This window comes from Sebastes umbrosus, chromosome 9 (genome assembly GCF_015220745.1).
Source record: "Sebastes umbrosus isolate fSebUmb1 chromosome 9, fSebUmb1.pri, whole genome shotgun sequence".
NCBI lineage: Eukaryota > Metazoa > Chordata > Actinopteri > Perciformes > Sebastidae > Sebastes > Sebastes umbrosus.
Window position 1 is genome coordinate 636,624 of NC_051277.1, and position 24,906 is coordinate 661,529.

Here is a 24,906-nt window from a genome sequence, read left to right on the forward strand (position 1 = left end):
TTAAAAAAAAAACACATACCATATCACTGGAAAGCCGTTTGTCAAAAGAGTAAGAGGATATGCATGTGGACAAAATGTCCACTACTGAGGACACATGTCAATGGGCTGGGTCTCAGGAAGATATATATATATATATTTATATATATTTATATGTGTATATGTATATATATATATATATACATATACACATATACATATGTACTTGGGCTGTCAATCGATTCAAATATTTAATCAAGATTAATTATCAGTTCTAAATGAACCTTAAAGGGAGATTAGTCCAGTATTTAATCCTCTTATCAACATGGGAGTGGACAGATCTGCTGCTTTATGTAAATGTATATATATATTAATTATTGTAAATCAATGAACACAGAACAATGACAGATATTGTCCAGAAACCCTCACAGGTACTGTACTTCATTCTTTAAGAGTCACCAGACTGCAGGAAACAAAGTCTCTGAAACTGTAATGTTCAAACCCACTTCAGTGTTGAAATCCTCCGTGTGTTTGAGATCTCGGGGTCAAGGGAGTACGGACGCAGTGAACTCACTATCGGAGCGCTCTGTTCTTCTCCCTGATGGTGCTTCATTGTGAACAACACATCCGAGTTAAAATCAGCAAGAGGAGAGCTAGTTAGCATCAGCTGTTAGCATCCGGTTAACGGAGGTACCATTGATTTACACTGTGATGCGTTCAGGCTCTAGGAGCAGTGTACGTTGGAAGTACACGTTTTTTTACCGTGGTATTGAGAATGGTAGAATTTCCCTGGTATGGACTACCAAATGTCTGGTATTGTGACATCCCTGATTAGTATAACTAATGACTTTATTAGTCACATCAGAGCGTTATTGATCCGATGCTGTAAACTAAGAACGTCTGAAAACACATCTTTGTGTCTGATAATGTAGTAAAGTTCTGTTGTTCTCTAAGCTCAGTAGTTGGGGGGGGGGGGGGGTGGGGGTGCATGTGTACCCAGCAGGCTGTTTGTTATGGAGATGAAGGCGGTCGGTTGGACTTTACGAGTTAACACCCCCTCAGTCAGTCAGTCAGTCAGTCTACAGTCAACACTGTTCAGATCCACCTCGGTTCACCAGGAGGACCAGCAGCTCACTGGTCCCGTCTCAGTCTGGTACTGGCTCAGTCTGGTCCCGTCTACAGGTCAGTCATTGACCCGGCTCACTGGTCCGTCTACAGGTCAGTCATTGGTTCAATGGCACCCAACATGTTTTATTAGTTTAAAGTAAATGTAAAAGTGTTGTTTAGCCTAAAGATGGGTGATTTAATGATGGATATACGATGCTTTATGGAGTCCTTTACTATCTCTGGCTGTATCAGAGTGTTGTTGTAAACCAATTACTGTCTTATAGTCATATTTACATTTATTGATTACAACGTATGTGTTCGTTTCCCAGTTTAAAGATGTTTTTCCATATTGCCCACCACCAGTTGAGGGTACCAGCTGGTTGTTGTGGTGTAATAAGGTATTTTAGAACAACGTAGTTTGGTGAACTTTAGTTGGTAGTGTGTCGATGTCCTGAGCTGATCTGACTGATCACTCTCAGAGAATAAACGGTGTTTTAACTGATCTAAAACAGTTGTATTGATCCTGATCCAGTCTCTGGTCTCTGCTATAATTTAACAGACATTATTAAACAAACTCGTGGCAGTTTAATTAATTTAAATTGGAAAATAACACACAGGAGTCTTGTTATTACAGCATAAAGAAGTGTTGTATAATATGTTATATGGACCATATGTTAACAAATATGTCTCTTTTGATTGCCAGGAAGTTATTCACAGACAAATAATGAACAATATGTGACTTGTTTTTAGGGTTTATTAGACTCCAGAGAGGTCTAAAAGTAGTTTGATTTAACTAACTGATGATTAAATTTTGTTTTTCGGTTATTTGAGGAAATATTTGTGTGTTTTAACTGATCTAAATCAGCTGTATTGATCCTGATCTAGTCTCTGGTCTCTGATCTAAATCAGCTGTATTGATCCTGATCCAGTCTCTGTATTGATCCTGATCCAGTCTCTGGTCTCTGATCTAAATCAGCTGTATTGATCCTGATCCAGTCTCTGTATTGATCCTGATCCAGTCTCTGGTCTCTGCTATAATTTAACAGACATTATTAAACAAACTCGTTGCAGCATTTTAAAAAGTTTCTGCAGTGTGTAATTAATTTAAATTGGAATATAAAACACGGGAGTGTGGGAGGAGGGGACTTTGAACATAAATAGTATGATTTTGTAAAATTATAACAATTGCAGAATCAAACCTGTTATTAAAAGGCAATATATATTAAAGTATTGAAGCGTTAACCCGTTCCCTTTGTCAAAAACTGGACTTAAACAAGCACAAATTACCATAAACACATTGTTATTACAGCATAAGGAAGTATTATTTCATGTTGTATAATACCATATGTGGGCAAATATGTCCATTTTGTTTTCCAGGAAGACAAATAATGAACAATATAGTGCTTGTTTTTAGGGTTTATTAGACCCTAAACATTTATTAGAGAGGTCTAAACCAGGAGAAGTTGGTTTATTTTAACCAACAGATGATTTTATGTGTGTTCTTTAGTTATTGGACGTGGCGTTTCCAGCGGCGGTAGTCAGATAACGTGATGTGGTGTGATGTCGGGGCGGCTGCAGCTCAGCTCAGTGATGTGATGTACAGTAGTTAAAGTAGTTAAAGTGTGTGATGCAGGTGGGACGTTCACACGGAGACACACTCTGAATATCAATAGTTAAAACACACACCCAGCGGGCGGTTACGAGGCCGTTCGGCTGCTTTGTGATGTTCAGACGACAACACGCCCCCCCCCCCCCATCGCTCTATTGTTGGAGTCGAACCGTCCAACAGCTCCTGCTGCCTGGCTCCTCACACATGGAAATGTTACTGTCCTCATAAAACCCTCCGATGGCTTTGTTCTGGTTCCAGCAGCTCGTTGGCTCGGACTCCTTCTACACAAACACACACACACTAACACACGCATACTGTAACACACTGAAACACACACACTGTAACACACACATTGAAACACACACACACACGGTGGTGAGAGCGTGTAGGACTGTGGGAAACAGGACGAGCTGGACGTCTCTGGTTAACCCCGGACCGTCCCCGAGGAGACGCTTTCACAGCACACACTACATGTGAACAAACATGGCAACTGTTTTTTCCTGACATTCGACCCGCTCTCAAACTCCTCACGACCCCGAGAGCTTTGTACTCTGATTCCACATGTTAGGGTTTACATTACACAACACATCATCCACACAGTTCACATCACTCGCATCGTTCACATCATCCTCATCATCCTCACGTCAGCTGAGAGCCAGCAGTGAGCGCTGTCCGGTCACACGGGAGTCTTGTAGAAGTTGTGGATTTTAGTATTGCACTGTTTTATTTTCTGTTTTCAAATAGATTTTCACAGGAAATGTGATCTTTAAATAGATTTTTAACGAGACTAGCAATAAAGAGCTACAGGAATGAGTCCTAAAACCCAGAAATGAGTCAGCATTTTCCACTTCCTGTTCCGTCGTCTGGAAGTCAATGAGTTTTTAGTTAGAAGCCTCTAACTATGGACTTAATGTTTTATTCTACGACATAAAATACATTATTAAATACACCACTCATGAATTTTGAAGCCTTTAAAGACAGGTGTCTAAATGAGACGACTAAACGTCATCACGTCCTCCTTTACAGCCTCGTGGTGTTTATACTCGTCCTCATGTGACCGTGGTGGTGGAGCTGGTTTACAGCGTTATAACGTTAGCTTTTTACTTATGCTGATTGCATCACACTTCAAATATCGTAAAGTGGTTCATTAGAGGAGATTATCTTGCTGAACAAAACATGTCAGAATCATAAACGTGTGTTTACCACAGAGATTATTTTCTGTAATAATCCAAAACCCAATAGAACAATCCCATTGGCTGTTAGTGGACATATTAATATACCAATGGTTCAAAAGATCCTCAACCTCCAGCATTAGTAACTCTGGTTGATGATGAAGTCATGATGCAGGATCCACTCGTGTGTCGATCTTCACAATCTCAAACTGTGCAGCCAAACATTGTTCAAACTCACAGAAGTTTATTTTAAATTCTAGCGGAGATCCAACAGTCTCCAAAGATATGAAACATAAGATATGTCAGGCTGACTTTCTGGGGGACGTGTGTCTAAAATGATGAACAGGATGTGAAGAGAATATTTACATTTCCTGGAACGACGTGTTTGTGTCTAAATAGTTCCCATAGATTTGAATTAAACCTGCCCGACGACTCTCCGAGGGTCAGAGCCCGACCTCAACCAGAATATGTAGATATATATCTGACTGTCAGACGGAGAAATAAGAAGAAATGGCATGTTAAGATGTTAAAAAGTAAGAAAACCTTTAGTAAAATCCAGGATTAAGATCTAAAATATCCTTTTTCCCTCATGTGGTATATTTTCTGGTTTATACTGACCTGTTGGTAAAACATGTGGTCACTATAAAAACATACATTTTTGTGGCATTTATCGTCAAAGAATGTATATTATTACCTGGAGAATCTGTCAGATATCACTGTAGTTAGAGTTTACAGCCATCAAACTGCACTTAGGTGGTCTGTTTAGTTCCACATCATGTATTTATATAGGAATATATTACATGTGATATTAAACTAGCATCAGCACATCACAGACGTTATGAAATCAGTTTGAAAGTGACTAAAATGATGAAAGCTTAAAGACATAAACATCCTAATTCATGTATAAATGATATTTGTGTATTAACGAGCCGCCTGGCAGTCCGGTCGGTCCGGTTCAGAGCCGACAGACTGTCGTGTTCACTGGTCCGTTAGCAGACTGGATGTCGGCCAGTAAACGGTGTTGTCTCGGTTCCGTTTCCACGGTGACGCGTGAAATGCCGCGGGGTCGGAGGTCAGAGGTCGGTGGTTTGTGGGTATTTGGCAGCTCTGCAGAAGAATGTGAGAAAAGAAACACACACTTTTACACTGTAACACACACACACACACCACACACACAGAGCTATTCACATGCACATTCACACTTGTAAACACAGCGACACCCCCCCACATACACACACACACACACACACACATTGACATTCATACAGGGGTAATTAGATGTGTGTGTGTCACAGCAGGACGCCGAGCAGCCGACACTTCACATCAACAACCGGACCAAAGCAGCAGCTACGTCACACATTTACTGCTTTAGAGGACTTCTCTTCTTCTTCTGGTTTTATATCATCGTAAACTGAATATCTGGGAGTTCATACACTAAAAGATTAATTGATTAAATGTAAATAACAATCGACAGAATAATCTATAATGAAAATAAGCACGTGTTGCAGAAAACACGTCACGTTGGGCAGGCAGCGTTGCAGTCGTTGAGTAATCCCGTATCTCTACACTTGTAAGACGGTTGTATTTGCAGTTCTGTTGCTGATTTTGCTTTGTATTAAGGTTCTAGTAAGTAGACATTCTGTGTTGATTTTGGCGGTTTAGGAGCACCAGAGTCCCTTTAATGGCCTGGTTCAGACTCCATGATATCAGCCCGATTACAGCCCGACACGGCCGTCGTAGAGTGCCGACTCGGATCGGGAACCATAAATGAGTGTCGCATGTGACAATCGTCCCGACAGGAAGTCTAGCATGTTTGATTTTTGCTTTTTTTTGCTTTCCATGACGTGTTCCGTCACGGCCGTGAATCTGACCGGCTGAGCTCAGACGCACTCAGCTGTAAACAGAAGCACACGGCTACTTATTATGCAGAATGATGTCATCGGACCTTCAACTGCTGTCGGACGTCGTGGTAGGATATTCAGTCTAGATCGTGTTGGAGTAAAAATCACCACCGCCATTGTGTCTTTGTGTCATGGAGCATCCCGTTGCACGCCCGCTTTCTCTTCTTCCTGTGTATTATATTTTTATGGTTTTCCCCTGGAGCCTCGTGGGCCACTTTACATAGTCGGGCCCCTTCACATGGTCGGGCCCCTTCACATGGTCGGGCCCCTTCACATGGTCGGGCCCCTTCACATGGTCGGGCCACTTCACATGGTCGGGCCACTTCACATGGTCGGGCCTCTTTACATGGTCGGGCCACTTTACATGGTCGGGCCCCTTTACATGGTCGAGCCCCTTTACATGGTCGGGCCGGGGGGGCTTGAGCCCCGGTGAACCCGTATATATTAAGACGGCGGTGCCGGCAGAGTGTGTGTTGTCGGAACAGAGGACCGACGTCTAGTCTGTTGTGTGTCGCGGCCGAGTCACGACAAGAATTTATGACTCTTTATCATCTAATCTGACACAGTGACCATCAGATCCGTCAAACACATCCTGTAGTCTGATCCTGGCGTTACACCGAGTATCAGATACTGAAATCTGGCCACACGTCTTAATATTCATAATGTTGTGCTTTGATTGGACAGCTCCTGATTTAATGTTGGGACCGTTTCCTTCAGGGGAAGTTAACGCCGGTCGCTGCTTGTGTGTAGACGATATTTTAACATTTGTTTTGTTGAATGAAAGAAAGAAAGTGAGTGTGGCCTAATATCAGCGTGACACGCCGTTTTATCTGAGCAGATGTGGAACAGAGGAGGTGCTCTGATGTGTGAAGGGTCATTCACCGTTAGAATAACGTTATTATGAGGAAGAGTTCAGACGCTTGATTCACTGAATGAATGTGTACAAGGTCTGACTGCTCTGTAGCGCCGTAGGAGACTTCACAGCCTCCCAAAATACAAGCTTTTACTCCTACACACATATGGATACACACACTGCTCTGTGTCGCCGTGGTCGGAGGAGGAGGATGAGGAGGATGAGGAGGAGGAGGATGAGGAGGAGGACGGCTCCAAGACTTCCTGCTTCCTGCTCAGCATGCTAGTCCATGTAGGAGTGTGTCGGTGTGTGTGTGTTCCTCTCTAAATCAAGGACGTGAGGAGAAAAGAAGCGGCTCTCCAGATTAACCTCGTCGACCTGCAGCCGAGAAACTCCTACAGCAGAAACACAGAGAGTGTCTGAGAGGAATTACTGCCAAGTAAAAAATGTGCAGAAGAAAAGAGTTCATATCTGGCTCAGATATCACATTATGAACACCAGTCCTCATTCAGAACATCACAACAATATCTGAATTCATAAAGTCTTCTTTATGTGTGTTTATAACAGACGTGACATTTAAAAGCTCTTTAATCTGAGCGCCTGCCTTCAGATGTCTGGAACCATTATTGTTATCTATTATTCAAGACCTTAAATGTTGTGATAGTATTTAAAATTTAGCTTCTTAAACAAAGTCTGAAATATTATCTGTTGGGAGGGAAACTTAAAGGGATAGTTTGGATGTTATTAGACACCTTTCTGACGGGGAACTGAAGACATTATATCTCTTTCTTCAAAGCCACCAGACTCCATTCACAAAAACAGTAATTTAACCTCTCAGATCACAGGAGTTGCCGGTCTACCGCTGCATCCGTCCGTTAGTTAGTTTGTGTTATTGTGTGACGTTGGTGTTTTAAAGAGTTAGTTCAGATTCACCAAAGTTACACAATAACACAGATAAACTAACCGACGAGGCAGCGGTAGACCAGCGACTCACAGGATCTGAGAGGTTAAATTACTGTCTTTGTGAATGGAGTCTGATGAAGAGAGGATCGATGGATTCAACAACGGCCACACAGACATTCAACAGCGTCCATTAACCAAATGTCAAGACTCTCACCTTTGTTGTTTTAACGGCTTCAGCTGTTCTGTGGTAGGGCTGATGACACAGACTCACCTGTATCTGAACACCTGTGTGACACGGAGAGTTCCTCTTCATGACATCCTTCTGTTTTGTTCTGTTCAGCATAAAAAGGTCTTATAAAGTCTTAAGTGTCTTCAGAGACTCACAGGCGTCCCGTTCCTTCTCGCTGCCTCTCGTCAGTATTTTTGGTGGAGTGGCGCCTGCAGCGGCGCTCGGTTTGTTTTCCTGTCAGAGCGTCCGTCTGGCAGCAGCAGGAAGTCATCAGTCTGAGACGCTCGGCTGCTCTCTCCACGCTGCAGCCGGCCACGACGCCGGCCACCAAAACCTCCGTCACCCTCAGTGTCCCGAGGAGACAAATACGACAATCTATTCCTGAACGCCGCCGACATAAATCTGAGGCAAGCAGCTCTGTGGATCCTCGCTCCGTCTGTGTGGCGTGCGGAGGATGAGTGACGGGCGTCCTCGCTAATCTGTTTTCTGTGTCTCTTTCAGAGCGGTGTTGTCGGGCGGAGACATGGCACCGCTGAGGTGGGAGGTTCTGTTGTACCTGGCGGTCGTTTTGCTGGTGTCCTGCGGCGCCGCTCCCTCCGACATCCTGTATCGGGTTCCTGAGGAGCAGCCGCCCAACACGCTGATCGGCAGCCTGGCAGCGGACCAGGGCCTGCCCGACACCGGACACCTCTACAAGCTGGAGGTGGGCTCGCCGTACCTGCGGGTCGACGGCAAGACAGGCGACATCTACACCACGGAGATCCCCATCGACCGCGAGACGCTGAGGGACTGCCGCAACCTGTTCGAGGGCGAGAAATGCTTCCTGGAGTTCGAGGTGTCGATCACCGACATGGTGAATGGGCTCGGCTCGGGGCCGCGGCTCATCGAAGGCCGCATCGAGGTGCTGGACATCAACGACAACACGCCGCAGTTCTCCTCGCCCATCCTCACCCTGTCGCTCCCCGAGAACACGCACATCGGCGCCCTCTTCTCCATCCCCATGGCCACCGACAGGGACTCCGGCACCAACGGCGTGGCCGAGTACTCGCTGAGCACCGGGCCGGACGCCGACCAGCTCTTCAGCCTGCAGGTCGCCTTGGACTCAGACGAGAAGCTGCCTCAGCTGGTCGTCATGGGCAACCTGGACCGCGAGAAGAAGGACTCGTACGACTTGAACATCCGGGTGGTGGATGGCGGGAAGCCGGCGAGGGCGAGCAGCGCTCTGCTGCGGGTCACCATCACCGACCAGAACGACAACGCCCCCAAGTTTGAGAGGAATCACTACGATGCCGAGCTGCTGGAGAACAGCCCACAGGGACACTCGGTGCTGCAGGTCAGTACACATATATATACATATATATATATATATATACCGATAGATTGATTGACAGGAAACTAATCAATAACTGCTCTGATAACGGAGGAAGTCATTTATGAGGTCAAACACTCTCTCTCCGGTTCCTGCTGCGTAAATGTCAGGACTGTTGGTTCAACTAAACAATACATTAGAAGACATCACCTCGGCTTCTGACCGGCAGCGCCCACATTGTTCTGGTATTTTATTGACTAAATAATTGATCGATTGATCGATTGATCGATTGATTGATTTGTTGAACAAAAATCAGTAGATTAATCAATATATAAAATATAATAAATCCGTTAGTTGCAGTCTTAATCTGAACCACTGATTTAGGAATGAAAACCAGCTGCAACTAATGATTATTTTCATTGTCACTTAATCTGTCGATTATTATTATTAGTTATTTATAATCTATAAAAAATCTGAAAATGTTGAAAAATGTGGATCAGCGTTTCCCAAAGTCCAAGATGACGTCCTGAGATGTCTTGTTTAGTCCACAACTCAAAGATATTCAGTTTACTGTCAGAGAGAAGGAAAGAAACCAGGAAATATTCACATTTAAGAAGCTGCAATCAGAGAATTATTATTACTCTAATCGATTAATTTAATAGTTGACAACTAATCAATCAATCAATCAATCAATCATTGCAGCAGTTTTACAATTCAGTGTCAGGTTCAGCTGCCAAAATAAAAAATCAATCAATAAATCAATCAATAAATGGTGACGTACGGAGCGGGTGATGAAGATCGGAGTGCAGCTAGCTGGCTAGCGTAATGATGATGACGACACGTTTTGCATAATGAGACAGAAATGCATAAAAAAATGTAAAAAAAGAATACAAAAATAAATATTTGGGTAAATAAATAAGGGTGGAAAGCAAAGGGAAAATCGTGCATGAATAAATAAAGACATAAATAAATAAAGCCATACATTTAAAAATAAATACAAGATAAATAAAATAAATTATGCAAAAATGCATAAATAAATGTATTAATTAAAAGAAAATACACAAATCAATAAATACCAAATTAATTCATTAATTTAAAAATTAATACAAATAAATGAAGAAGCAAATTAAAACAGAAATAACGATTAATGAATGGCTACATTTACTTTTTTATATAATCTTTGCTGCATGTAATAACATATTTATTTATGTAGTGAGTCGTTTAGTTATTTATTTATTTTATTTTTTATTTTGGCATGTTCTGTCCTCCATAGGTTTTCTCTTCTAGATCAGTGGTTCAAATAATTAAATTAAACTGGACTAAAAAAGAAAGAAAGAGATATATTACCAAAGGGACAGAAATGATGGACAAAACAACAACCATCAAACCCAGAGTGTAAAAACCATGTTTCTCTTTAAGGAGTCTGGTATAGATGAGCATTTCTTTCAGGCCTTAAACCAGTTGAAGCTGTAGAACGTCTGTGTTTCACGTGTAGATTAAAGTTCTCGTCAGGATTCAGTTGAACGATGTTTTCCTGACAGACATTCCTCATAAATCTCTCTCAGAGACGGTCTGTCCCTCGTCACGTCTGCTGCTGCTCCTCCACAGTTTCTCTCGTCCTCCGAACACTCCGGAGGAACCTTTTGGCCCCGCTGGCGATAACACTGAGAGCTGCAGGACAACAGTGACTGCACATAATACGCCGCTCAATTATCCGTACAGACAGATGGAGCGTCGGAGGTGAAGCGGGCCGTGGGATCGCCGCGTGTAGTCACATATTAACCACTGATTCAACTTCACCTTTGAGCCCCTTTTCAGACCGGGAGCGGCGGTACGTGATGTCGCCATCAGCAGCGGGGCAGAAAGCGGGAAGAAGGACTCACTGTGTCATCGCCCTCCTCCTCCTCTTCCTCGCTTCCCTTCTTCGCTCCCTGAGTGCGGCGCGGCGCGACCAGCCAGCCCTCCAGCGAGCCGTGCATGACTTAATCTGAGTCAGTCATGAGATTATCCACGGGGCTTATTGGTATTATTGCTCTGGATGTGGCTCATTGCGTTTCAGAGAGCCGCAGAATTCATTTCACTTAACGTGCGTTTTGAGGAGTGATGCTTTAGAGGCGGCGGGATGGCGCCGAATGACGACCTCGACCCGCTTAAATCGTCCAATGGCGGCGCAGACATGTATATATCCCTGCTGTCTGACTCGCTCTGTAAAGCAGCGCACCGCTGCCTGTTACACATTTCTTTAGATGGATTTCCTTCCTTCCAGGTGTCACTTTATTTCATCATCAGGTCGTCTTATTAATGTTTAAATATATTCTTAACATTTATGTTAATGAGCGTGAGAAAGCTCCTGACCTCAGCTGACAAGAAAATCTTTATCAATGTCCACTTACAAGCTTTTCTTCTGGAGCTTTAAACTTCACGTTTTGATTTATTATTCTAGTATTAATAAACTCTAGCTTTGTCCAGAGCTTTCAACCACATCTCATGGTCTTCCTAATCAGTAAAAGTCACAATGAACATCATCTTATTAATGATTAAATATATTCTTAACATTAAGTATTAATGAGCGTGAGAAAGCTCCTGACCTTAGCTGACAAAAAAACTCTTACCTCACCTACAGCTTTTTCTGGAGCTTTAAACTTTGATTTCTGCTAATTTAAGTTATTAATATATAATTATGATGAAAAGAAAACTTTCTCCAGAGCTTTCACCCACATCTCACAGTCTTCCTAATCAGTGAAAGTAACAATGAACATCATCAGGTCTTCTTAAAGCCCCCTTATTAATGTTTAAATATTCATAACTGTAAATATTTATGAAAGTTTTTGACTTTGCTCGACAAAAGAAATCTGAACCCATGTCCGTCTTAATAGCTTTTTATGGAGCTTTAAATTTATATTTTTGCTCATTTAGTCATGAATATTTAAGTATTAATAAACTATAGCTTTCACGGTTAGGGCTGCACAATTAATCAAATATTAATCACGATTTGGGCTTCCCACAATTAAATGAACATGATTGACTGCGATATTGGCGTTTAAAATGCTCTGCTCAGAGGAAACTCTGCTGCATAAATCAAGCGCTTCCTAAACCAACAGCGAGAGACGTTACCGTCGATCAGCAGCCGATCGATGCCGGACGGTTTCAGACAGTTAATATATACGGTTCTGTTGCCGGTCACACGACACACGTTCAGTCGGTTACAGTAACGGTGACAGCACAGAGCTCATCAGCACCACTAACGGAGGTTCTATCAGGTTACATAATGCTGCGTTCAAACTCTACTCAGTAAAAATGAGTACTGGACGACGGTAAATTATAACGCTATCATGATGCGTTCAGATGTAATCTTGTAAAATGTAGTTTTTGACGAGAAACTTGGACAGATGTGGTCGTAATAATAATAATATAATATAATAATAATAATAATAGATCTGGTTGTTTGAAGGAGATGTTTCACTGCAATATAAAATAGATAAAAGAGAGGGAAACACTACTGTAGCTATAAGCAGCTTATAATATATATATATATATATATATATATATAATATAATATATAATTAGAACTACTAATTCCAGTGTTTTTTAATCAAGGCAAATATTTAAATAGCAATACAATCATTTATTTCCTAACCATTTGAATTGTGTGTTTTTATGCAAATAAATATAGATGACCATAACAAAGTAACAGGATAACATTTAGAGTTATTTAGCACAACAAGGAAGTGAAAGCAGCGCTCTGTTTATTTAGATGTGAAATTGCAATACAAATATTTTGTCCCTAAAATCTATGAATAATCGTGATAATAATCATGATCTCAATATTTATTAGAGATTATCATTTTGGCCATAATCGTGCATGACCATGAGATGTGATTTTAAAAAACTGTGGAAAAAGTTAGACCTTTTTTTAAATAATTATAACCAAATAAGGATCAATCAAAGTTGAAAGCCTCATTAAATTAACCAGTAAGAAGACCTTGAGTTAAGATGTTTTATTCAACTTGAATATTTATGATATATAGTTATTTATTAACTAGCTAATCTGCTGTGTGGAAGTGACTTGATTAGATTTTATTAACAAACAAACACCTGTCGTCACATTTTCATTCAAATATTGCTCTCGCACCTGATTGGTGCAGCAAAGTGTGACATCACCTTTTATTCCTCTAAGCCCCGCCCACTTCAAACCAGTCGTGAAAACACAGAAGTCTGTTGAGTAAAACGACTAAAAACGGCTCTAACTTTGTCAGATTAGTGTTTTTGTCATCCATCAGAGGAAGAAGCTGATGGAGATATGGAGGTTTTTTCGGGGCCTTTAATCGACTAATAATCCGGATGTTTCTCTGAGTGATTAATGAGATGATTGTATAAATGTGTCCCATTGTTCCTCCAGTATTATTGTCCCCTTTCAGATGGAGGATCTCTTCAAATGTAGACCTTATTAGAGACTATAATTGAGAATATCGACAGAGTCATTTTCTCTAATGACTAACAGCCAAATCTCCCCAAAAAAAAGACGATAAAAGACATTTCATATTTCTTTGACACCCAGCTGGTTAATCAATTAAAGAGGCAGCCCAAAACGCTGAACCTCTGTGTCATTATAACACGTTTTAGTGAACAATAAACCAGACTGTGATGGATTAGATTTCTGCAGGATGATTCTTTCTCAGGAATAAATTTAAGCAGCCTCCTAACCAGGGTAGAAATTGATGTGTTAATGTGAGAAATGTTCAGCAGGAACGGGAGGCTTTAACTGCAGAGAGTCTCATTTAAAGAAAGCAGTCGCTGGTTAATTGTTAACGGCGAGATAAACAGTGTTTATATTTGCTGTTCGCCCGGACAGAGCGGCCTTGGAGAGCAGCCAGCTCAGCGCCGGCCTCATCACGCCAGCTCAACTGTTCAATACACAATTCTCTGAAGCTGTCAATAATTCACCGCTGTCTGGTGACGTCCGCTGCTTAGAGCCACACCGGAGGAAAGGAAATCAATGGGCGGGAGAAATTATAATTTCACTTTCATGCTTTCTTTAACCTTAACCTCGCCGACGCGGATCTGTGACTTCCACGGTCACCCTCGGGGGGCGCCGGTGACGGTCTGTCACAGGCCGTGATGCGGAGCGGGCAGGAAACCAGATATTTATTATGTGGCAGGATGAACTACAGGCGGCGGTAAAAAGAGAATCCCCCTGAGATCCTGTTGGCTGCTCCAACCTTTTAAACCCGGATTTCCTCCTTAAATGTCCAATTAAATGTTTGACAATGTCATCTATTCTGTAGTGGCTTCTTCAGCTCGTCAATAAAGCTGTAGGCTGATCAAACCGTTGGCTGCAGCATCCCGACACATGGAAATATTACAGATGTTTTTATACATTTAATTCCCCCAAATTTCAACATGACACTAAAACACGTATTTGATATCTTAAAGGACTAGTTTGACATTTTGGGGAAATTTGCTTCTTTGCTTTCTTGCTGAGAGTTTTATGAGAAGTTTGATACCACTTTCATATCTGTACGGTAAATATGACGCTACAGCCAGTTAGCTTAGCTTAGCATAAAGACTGGTCAAGAGGTAACAGAATTAACCAACTGGCACCTTTAAATAACAGACTGTATGTAAGAAGTGGACAAAGTCACTGTGACGTCACCCATTGGTTTGTGGACTACGGTTTTGAAGCCTCGATTTCAGCATTTTGTCCATCGCCATCTTGGTTTTTCGCCGTCGCCATCTTGGTTTCTGGCCGTTGCCATCTTGGTTTTTGTATGTCGCCATCTTGGTTTTTGTATGTCGCCATCTTGGTTTTTAGCTGTCACCATCTTGGTTATTGCGCGTCGCCATCTTGTTTTTTGGGCGTTGATTTCTTAGTTTCGCGAGCCTGCGCCTTGCAATGGACGGACCTCATTTGCATATATTAGAGTTTGAGTTATGAATATGCAAATTCAGATATGGCGTATCCATCATGCAACACACGGCTCTCCGTAGAAAAGGATCCATTGACTTAACGTACGTCAACGGATCTGGTGAATGTCCACCGTGACATTTATCCTACAGACTCTAGAGAGGAATCAACCTTCTCATCCAACTCTTGGCAGGGAAGTTAAGAAGTCGAGTTTATTCCCTAAAATGTCAAACTATTCCTTTAAAAACATTGTCGTCTCAGCGAGAATGTGAAATCCTGTGTCCTTGGTTTTATTTTTTAGTTTAAATAGACTCTAATAATCCCCACCGGCAGATTTCTTTTTCCTGTTTTGTAAGAAACCAGGACTTTAAATTTTTAGGAGACTATTTTGCTGAGTGCAAGCTTGGCCCAGATCCAGCTGTGCTTTACAGGAATAATGGCCTTAAAGTTTAAAAACCCTACTTACATTACTGTAAGTCCCAGGTGAAGCCTGTAGAAAACGCTGATCCAGCAGCACCCGGGACATTTAAATCAGCTGTTCAACAACCAGTTCATTTAAAACTACACAGCGACCTACATTTCTTAACCGCGGCCGCGGCATTGAAAGAATGCAATTAAAAAGTATTAGATGTGTAGATAGAACGGCGTCCTAACGAGTATATCCTAAGTGATACTCTGCTGACTGATCGGACCTCCTAATTGACTAATTACCTCCATTTACTTTGGGTTCTGGCGTATCGTGAGCTGGATCGTGTCCGACGCCGGTCCGTCCTCTCCAGTCTCCTAATGGGCCCCAAGGAGCCGGGGCTTCTCTGATAATGAGAGGAACATTAACATTCACTCATCTGCCCATTAGACGCCAATGATCCGCTGCACGGCCGTTAGATGTTGTTGTGTGGGTGTGTGCACTCAGCTTTGATCGTCTATTATGTTTCACACACAGCAGAGAGAACTCCTCCCCGCTCAACACAAAGGCTGTGTAGTGTTGATATTAGTGATGGTTGGGACTCTGGAAGTCAGTGGAACTGAGGTCATGATGGGAATACAGGCTGACAGTTACCTCACAAAGGTCAACGTTAACGGGGAATTAACAGGAATTAGTCTAGAATCTAAACTTTAATGGTGAATCTGCCTGAGTGACACATGAAAACAAGACAACTGTTACGTTAGGTTCAAATCACAATCAATTATTTTTGTAGCAGAAAAATCAGGCTTCTGTATTTCACGTCATCACGTTGCACGCTCGTGTTGAGGTCATGGTTCAGGCCGGCGGTGCCAGAATATTGTCCCGTAATGGCCGCGGGAGATCTTTGTTTGCATGATCCTGTTTAAATCGATCTAAGATAAAAAAACAACAACATAACAGCTAGAGCATTCATTCTTTATGCAGCAGACAGCTGAAGTTTCTGTCTTTTGTCATTATGTTACACTGCGTTACGTTACGTTACGCTACGTTACGCTACGTTACGCTACGTTACGTTACGCTACGCTACGCTACGTTACGTTACGTTACGCTACGTTACGTTACGCTACGCTCGTAACACTACGTTACGCTACGTTAAGTTACGCTACGTTAAGTTACGCTACGTTAAGTTACGCTACGTTAAGTTACGCTACGTTAAGTTACGTTACGCTACACTACGTTAAGTTACGCTACGTTAAGTTACATTACGCTACGTTAAGTTACGTTACGCTACGTTAAGTTACGTTACGTTACTCTGATACGCTACGTTACATTACTCTGTTACGCTGCGTTAGGCTACTCTGCGTTACGCTGCGTTACGTTACTGTTACTGTTATGTTACGCTGCGTTACGTTACTGTTACGTTACGCTGCGTTACGTTATTCTGCGTTAGGTTACGCTGCGTTACGTTACTCTGCGTTACGTTACTCTGTTAAGTTACGCTGCGTTAAGTTACGCTACGTTAAGTTACGCTACATTAAGTTACGCTACGCTAAGTTACGCTACATTAAGTTACGCTACGTTAAGTTACGCTACGTTAAGTTACGTTACGTTACTCTGATACGTTACGCTACGTTACGTTACTCTGTTACGTTACGCTGTGTTAGGCTACTCTGCGTTACGCTGCGTTACGTTACCGTTACGTTACTGTTATGTTACGCTGCGTTACGTTACTGTTACGTTACGCTGCGTTACGTTACTGTTACGTTACGTTACTGTTATGTTACGCTGCGTTACGTTACTGTTACGTTACGCTGCGTTACGTTACGCTGCGTTACGTTATTCTGCGTTAGGTTACGCTGCGTTACGTTACTCTGCGTTACGTTACTCTGTTAAGTTACGCTGCGTTAAGTTACGCTACGTTAAGTTACGCTACATTAAGTTACGCTACGCTAAGTTACGCTACATTAAGTTACGCTACGTTAAGTTACGCTACGTTAAGTTACGTTACGTTACTCTGATACGTTACGCTACGTTACGTTACTCTGTTACGTTACGCTGTGTTAGGCTACTCTGCGTTACGCTGCGTTACGTTACCGTTACGTTACTGTTATGTTACGCTGCGTTACGTTACTGTTACGTTACGCTGCGTTACGTTACTGTTACGTTACGTTACTGTTATGTTACGATGCGTTACGTTACTGTTACGTTACGCTGCGTTACGTTACGCTGCGTTACGTTATTCTGCGTTAGGTTACGCTGCGTTACGTTACTCTGCGTTACGTTACTCTGTTAAGTTACGCTGCGTTAAGTTACACTGCGTTAAGTTACGCTACGTTAAGTTACGCTACATTAAGTTACGCTATGCTAAGTTACGCTACATTAAGTTACGCTACGTTAAGTTACGCTACGTTAAGTTACGCTACGTTAAGTTACGTTACGTTACTCTGATACGTTACGCTACGTTACGTTACTCTGTTACGTTACGCTGCGTTAGGCTACTCTGCGTTACGTTACGCTGCGTTACGTTACGTTACTCTGTTACGTTATTCTGCATTAGGTTACGCTGCGTTACGTTACTCTGCATTTTCTGAAAAAATGTCAGACTTGTATTTTTTAAAATTTATGACACAATTTCAATACTTTTATAAATTGTTATCTAATGCAGCGCTCTAAAAGCTATCTACAACAGAATTAAAGTGTTTTGACAATCGACTAAATTGAAATACTTCCAGTGGTTGTTTTTTGTGGGACGTGTGTTTGTTCTGTTCGGACCATTGAAAACCTCTTCTTCTGTCCTTCAGGTCCGAGCCAACGACGCAGACACCGGCACCAACGGAGAGATCGACTACAGCCTCCATCAGGCGTCGGAGGCGGTCCAGAGGCTCCTACGCATCGACCGCTCTACAGGCATCATCTACGTCAAGGGTCTGGTGGACCGCGAGGAGGAGAGCTTCCTAAAGTTCTTTGTGGTCGCCAAAGACCGCGGGCCCAACTCCAAGAGCTCCAAGGTCTTGGTGACCATCAACGTCAGGGACCAGAATGACAACGCGCCGGCCATCGAGATCCGTGGTATCGGTTTGGTGACGCACCAGGACGGCGTGGCCAACATCTCTGAGGACATGCCCATCGGCACGCCGGTTGCGTTGGTGCAGGTGTCGGACCGCGACGAGGGAGAAAATGCGGTGGTGACGTGCGTGGTTGCCGGCGACGTCCCATTTCAGCTCCGACCCGCGAGCGAGTCCGCCAACGATCGGAAGAGGAAGTACTTCCTGCAGACGACCACCCTGCTGGATTACGAGCGTGTTAAGGATTACAGGATTGAAATCGTCGCCGTGGATTCTGGGAACCCAGCCCTGTCCAGCACAAACTCCCTCAAAGTGCAGGTCACGGACATGAACGACAACACGCCAAACTTCTCCCCGGCGTTGCTCGAGGTGGACTTTGCGGAGGGCAACCAGCCGGGTGACATGGTGCTGGAGGTCGGGGCGACGGATGCGGACAGTGGCACCAACGCGGAGCTGGTCTACAGCATCATCGAGCTCTCGGCCACCCGGCTCTTTGAAATCGAAGCTGGCACCGGCGAGATCCGTGTGAAGAACCAGCTGGATCGGGAGGAGACAGAGCAGTACGAGTTCCGTGTGGCGGCGGCAGATAAAGGCGTTCCCAGCAAAACTGGCACCGCTACCGTGGTGGTTAATGTTCTGGACCGCAATGACAATGACCCCAAGTTTATGCTGAGCGGCTACAGCTTCTCTGTCATTGAGAACATGGCGCCGCTAAATCCCGTTGGCGTGGTGACCGTCACGGATGCCGATAAAGGCGAGAACGCCAGAGTGAAGCTGTACGTGGAGCCGGACATCGGCAAGTTTGTGATCCAGAACGGCACGGGGACCATCCTGTCCAGCATTTCCTTCGACCGCGAGAAGGAGAGCACCTACACCTTCCGCCTGAAGGCCGTGGACGCCGGCGACCCACCTCGATGCTCCTACGTGGGCGTGACCATCAATGTCCTGGACGAGAACGATAACGCCCCCTACGTCACCAAACCGGCGAACTCCTCCTACACGTACATGTCACCCGTCACCCCGCCGGACACCAGCGTGGAGGTGGTAGAGGCCGAGGATATAGACTCAGGACTCAACGCCGAGCTGCTCTACACCATCACAGGCGGCAACCCGTACGACCTGTTCCACATCTCGCCCGACAGCGGCGAGATCACACTGGTGCAGGAGTTCACCGGCAAGCACAACGGGCTGCACCGCCTGGTGGTAAAGGTCAGCGATAAAGGCAAACCTCCCCGCCACACCACCGCCCTGGTCCACGTTTTCGTCAATGACACCAAGTCCAACGTGTCCCTCATCGAGGCGCTGGTCGGGCATAGCCTCTACACCCCTCTGGACCGGGACATCGCCGGAGATCCCAACTACGCCAACGCTCAGCGCAGCAACATCCTGTACGGCAGCCTCGCCGGCATCGCCGGCGTGATTCTCGTCATCGTGGCCGTGGTGGTCATCAGACACCGGCTCCAGAAGGACACCAAGAGCGGCTACCAGGCCGGCAAGAAGGAGAGTAAGGACCTGTACGCTCCCAAGCAGGGTCCGAAAAACGGCAAAGGGAAAAAGAGCAAAAAGGGGAAAGCGCCAAAACCGGCGAAGCCGCTGGAGGAGGACGAGGAGGCCAGCCTGCAGAAAGGCCTCAAGTTCAACCTCATCAACGAGAACGTCAACGACAGTCCCAGAATCCACCTGCCCCTTAACTACCCGCCGGGAAGCCCCGACCTGGGCCGCCACTACCGCTCCAACTCGCCGCTGCCCTCCATCATGCTGCAGCCACAGTCGCCCTCCGCCTCCAAGAAGCACCAGGCCGTGCAGGACCTCCCCGCCACCAACACCTTCGTGGGAACGGGCGACAACACCTCCACGGGCTCCGACCAATATTCGGATTACAGCTACAAGGCCAACCCGCCCAAATACAGCAGCAAACAGGTAGGAGACTACGCAAACACGGCAATGTACCACAGGGACATCTATTGGACCAACCGGGTGTGGTAGTCACGCCGGGACTTATTTGGCACTGCCGACACCCTTCACCAAAGCTGCACTGATTCCCCCGCACGGCACGGCTGGCTCCCCTTTTTACTTTCACTTTGGTTTGGTTGTGTTCACCATTTCTGTTCTGTTCATTTTACAATATTCACATCATGAAATATTACACAAGGGATAGACCGAATATGGGCTTACCGATATTTACCACAACCGCCCAAATGGACTCTGATCATCCAGAACAAGTTGATTTTTGTTGTTGTTAAAATGTTCAATTCTTATTTGTAGTATTTAATTAAGAGTTTCTGAAATACTACAAGTAAACAACAACAAAAATATAAACCACAAAGGGCATATTTAGGAGGTATGAAGATGAATCCTGCTGATATGGGAATCCCGTAACGGTCTATCCTTCTATATGTTGTTCCTTTTGTTTGATTTGTGTTTCCACTGTGGGTTAAATGAAGGTTATGAGTTATTTTTATTATTCACAAGTGTTTTGAATCTGGAGTTCATTATGCGTCCATTGAAAGGTTCACGCTGACATCCTCATTAAGTCTGTTTTTATTTTTTATTTCTTATTTTCTGGGGAGCTGACGGGAGTTTTAAAGCTGCTCTTTACGGCCGGATCAGCTCGCTGAAGTGTGACAAAGAAGAGTGACTGTGAATTTATATGATTTGTTTTTTGTTGGTACCCGTTTCCTTTGTTTCTTTGGCCAGGAAGTAGACCGGCTGAGCAGCTCTTCAGAGTGCTTCCATCCCGTTCACACCAATTTAAGGTTGTTTCAGCTCCGTCAGGGAGCCGAGCCGTGGAGAGAGAAAGACAAACTCACATTTCCAAAATTAAAATGATAAATTTACGATTCAAAAACGTGGATATTCTCTGAGAATAAAGTGGTAAATTTACGGAAAAAAACCTCTCAAATTTCTCGAATATTCTCTAAGATTATAAAGTCATAAATTTTATGATTTAATAATTTCAGAGATTATTCAAGTATTCTTGTAAATTTGAGGGTTTTTTCTCGCAATTTTGGAATTTTATAATCTAAAAGATTTTTCAAGTTTACTTAGCGTAGATTTGTGAGTTTCTTCTCGCAAATTTATGATCTCAGAGATTATTAAAGCTTTATTTGCCGAAAATTTGTGAGTCTTTTCTCACAATGTTATGATTTTCTAATCTCAAAGATTATTTAAATTTCTTCTCGCAATTTTCTAATTTTCTAATCTCAGAGATTATTTGAGTTTTGTGAGTTTTTTTCTCTTCAGTCTGTTTTTCTTCTTTATTTTCCGGAGAGCTGACGGGAGTTTTAAAGCTGCTCTTTACGGCCGGATCAGCTTGTTGAAGTGTGACGAAGACGAGTGACTGTGAATTCCTCACTTTTTTATATTATTTTTTTGTTGGTATCCGTTTCCTTTGTTTCTTTGGCCAGGAAGTAGACCGGCTGAGCAGCTCTTCAGAGTGCTTCCATCCCGTTCACACCAATTTAAGGTTGTTTCAGCTACGCCAGGGAGCCGAGCCGTGGAGAGAGAGAGAAAGGGAATAAAACAGGAGGAGGAGGAGAGAGGGAGGGTTGTTAATGAAGGAAAAGGTACACTGAGACTAAATACAACCGTTCCTTAACCTCCGTTCCTCCCGTCACGTCGGCTGAAATACGACTTTTAATTCCGCCGTGTCCCCAATCAGCCTGGTTTAAAAGTCAACTGTTTGCACAGATTAATGGCAGGTAATTTTCCAGGCGCCCGCTTTCGCCTTCTTTTACCCAGAGTGCCTTGCTCTATTCTATTTAATGTACAAAAAGGGGGTGGGGGGAGGGGGGGGTGACGAGCTTTCATGCCTGTTTTGTGATGGACTAAAATGTGAACCCGTGGAGACAATCACATCACAGAGACTGTACATTTCTATATGTGTGATTTTATTTTGCTTGTCCATCAGCTGTTTGTGTTTCTACATGACTGTGTGTCGTCTGTGTGCTTAACAAGGACATCTCATCGCTTCCTAAAGACTGTGTTCACCTGTACCAAAGACTCACACACACATACTCACCGTCATCACCATCGTAGACGTGAAGCCGACCGGCTCTCCTGGTGCCGCTCGACGTAGCGGAGCTCCTGCTGGTGTTATATATATATATATATATATATATATATATATTTAGACCGTTAGACCCTCGAGACTTTTACATTTAAAGCCACATATCGAGCCGTCACACACACCTGCTCAATCATGTACTCTTCTTCTTCCTCCTCTTCTCTGGGGAAATACTTGTACAGATGTTTTGTTTGTTTTTTACAGCTAAAAGCAGATTTTATTTCAATAAAACATGTTGCTTAAACGTTAAAGACGTGGCGCTCTCTGTGCATTCACTGGGCGGGGGGGTTACAGACAGGAAGTGGGAACAGTGGGAGAGTCGAGGTACGGTATCAACCATCTTCATCATTTCCATCCTTCACACACGGAGAGAAAACTTATGTTTAACCAACAGAATACAGATTTTAAATTAAAATCCTTCTCATCAAAATCAACTTTATTGGCTACGACGGCGTGTTGGTGCTGTTATTATTATTATTATTATTATAGGTACAAATAATAATATAACGAACAGATTAAAGTGGTACATTTACAAGAAAGGTCAAATATTCTGAGATTATTAAATCATAAATCTGCGAGTTTGAGATTTATCTCACAATTTATGATTTTATAATCTCAGATTATTCAAATTTTCATCTCATACATTTTTGTTTTTTTCACAATTTTATAACTTTGAAATCTTTTTAAAGATTATTCTAATTTTCTTGTAAATTTGTGTTTTTTTTTCTCCCCCAAATTTGTGATTTTATAATCTCAGATTATTCTGATTTTATTCTTGTAAATTAGTTTTTTCTCGCAATTTTATGACTTTAAAATCTCAGAGATTATTCAAGTTTTCTTCACGTATATTTGTGTTTTTCTCTCATAATTTTACCACTTTAATCTCAGAGTATATCCAAGCTGTTTTTTCTCATAAATCCTGAGTTTTTTCCCGGAATATTAATCCTTCGTCCCGACGCCGTAATTTAGTTTTGTAACCTAAAATTATCCGTAATACGACGTCGTAAAACATACAGCGAATGTGACTAAATATTGTCTACAGGAAACAAACACAAGCAAACAGCTGTTGTTCACAGGCAGGTAGGTAACAACATGAACTATATATACTACATACATGTATAAATATAATAAACATCAGGTTTTTATATTCAGGTTTGACTGTTAGATATTTAGAGAAGCATTGAATGACACTTTGTTCAGTTTATACATGTTTTATAGTCATCTATTCTATTGATGGATAACATCAGATCAACTACTGACCAGCTCAGGGAATTTAAAGATAGATTAGTAATTAATATAATAGATTATATACACAGTTTATATGTAATAGATTATATACACAGTTTATATGTAATAGATTATATACACAGTTTATATATAATAGTTTATATACACAGTTTATATATAATAGTTTATATACACAGTTTATAAAGCAGAGTTTGACTCACATTGGAAATTAAATGGATGAAATGTAAATGCACAATGTCAACAGCAGAAATGTTGTTTATGTTTCTGCCTGCACTAAATAATATAAATATATATAAATATATATATATATATAATATATAATATAAATACTAATGAATTAAAAGAATTACAAGAAAAATATGATTCTTTACCAAAAAGTTGATTTTCAAATTGCAGTTTGATTTTATTAAAGAAGCTTTGAGGCTGAAATCAAATGATGCATTTTCTCTCCAGAACCGTCCACATGAAGCGTTGTGTCACTTTAAGTTTACAGAGTCCGACCTGCTGGCACGCCGCCTACACACACACACACACACTAAACACATGCACACACACCCACCCTGTAGACTTTGAACACAAAGGAACCAAAGATCAAAACAACAGCGAGCAGGTGCTGAACCTGCTGGGGTCAAAGGTCAAATATCACTCAGACACAGTTATTAGCAGCACAGAGTGGAGAGGTCAAAGGTCAATGATGAGGTCACCCCTCCCCCCCACACACACACCTCTTCAGGGGTCCACATTAACAGTCCGGCGGCGTCCTTCCTGCTATTACGCTGACCAACTCGGCTGTCGCTATGGTAACACAACGACCTGTGTGTGTGTGTGTGTGTGTGTGTGTGTGTGTGTGTGCTGACTCATAGTACTGACCAGCCTCCCCCCCCGCTCCTCCATCCAGTCCAGAACAATCCCTCCTTCTATGGAGAGCTGCCCTTTGAATGGAGAGACCAGTGTGTGTGTGTGTGTGTGAGTGTGTGTGTGTGTGTGTGTGTGTGTGTGTGTGTGTGTGTGTGTGTGTGAGTGTGTGTGTGTGCGTCTCTCCCTCTGATGGTTTCATAGATCTCACCACGGACTCAGTTCCATATTTCATGTAAACCAGCAGAGAAGGTCAAAGTGTTTCTCTGTTATTAACCCTCACACAGTGATAACCTAATGTA

General features: G+C 42.9%; 1 protein-coding gene across 1 annotated transcript in view; it reads left to right on the forward strand.

Annotated features, from left to right (window-relative positions):
* Window positions 1-1,043: 1,043 nt before the first annotated feature.
* LOC119494667 (protocadherin-1-like) overlaps window positions 1,044-24,906 on the forward strand; it is a 224,879-nt gene continuing 201,016 nt past the window's right edge. Inside the window, 3 exon segments of the mRNA XM_037780722.1 lie at window positions 1,044-1,158; window positions 8,252-9,083; window positions 18,172-20,355. Of these exon segments, the coding sequence (XP_037636650.1) occupies window positions 8,274-9,083; window positions 18,172-20,355 (2,994 nt within the window). The 5' untranslated portion in view covers window positions 1,044-1,158; window positions 8,252-8,273.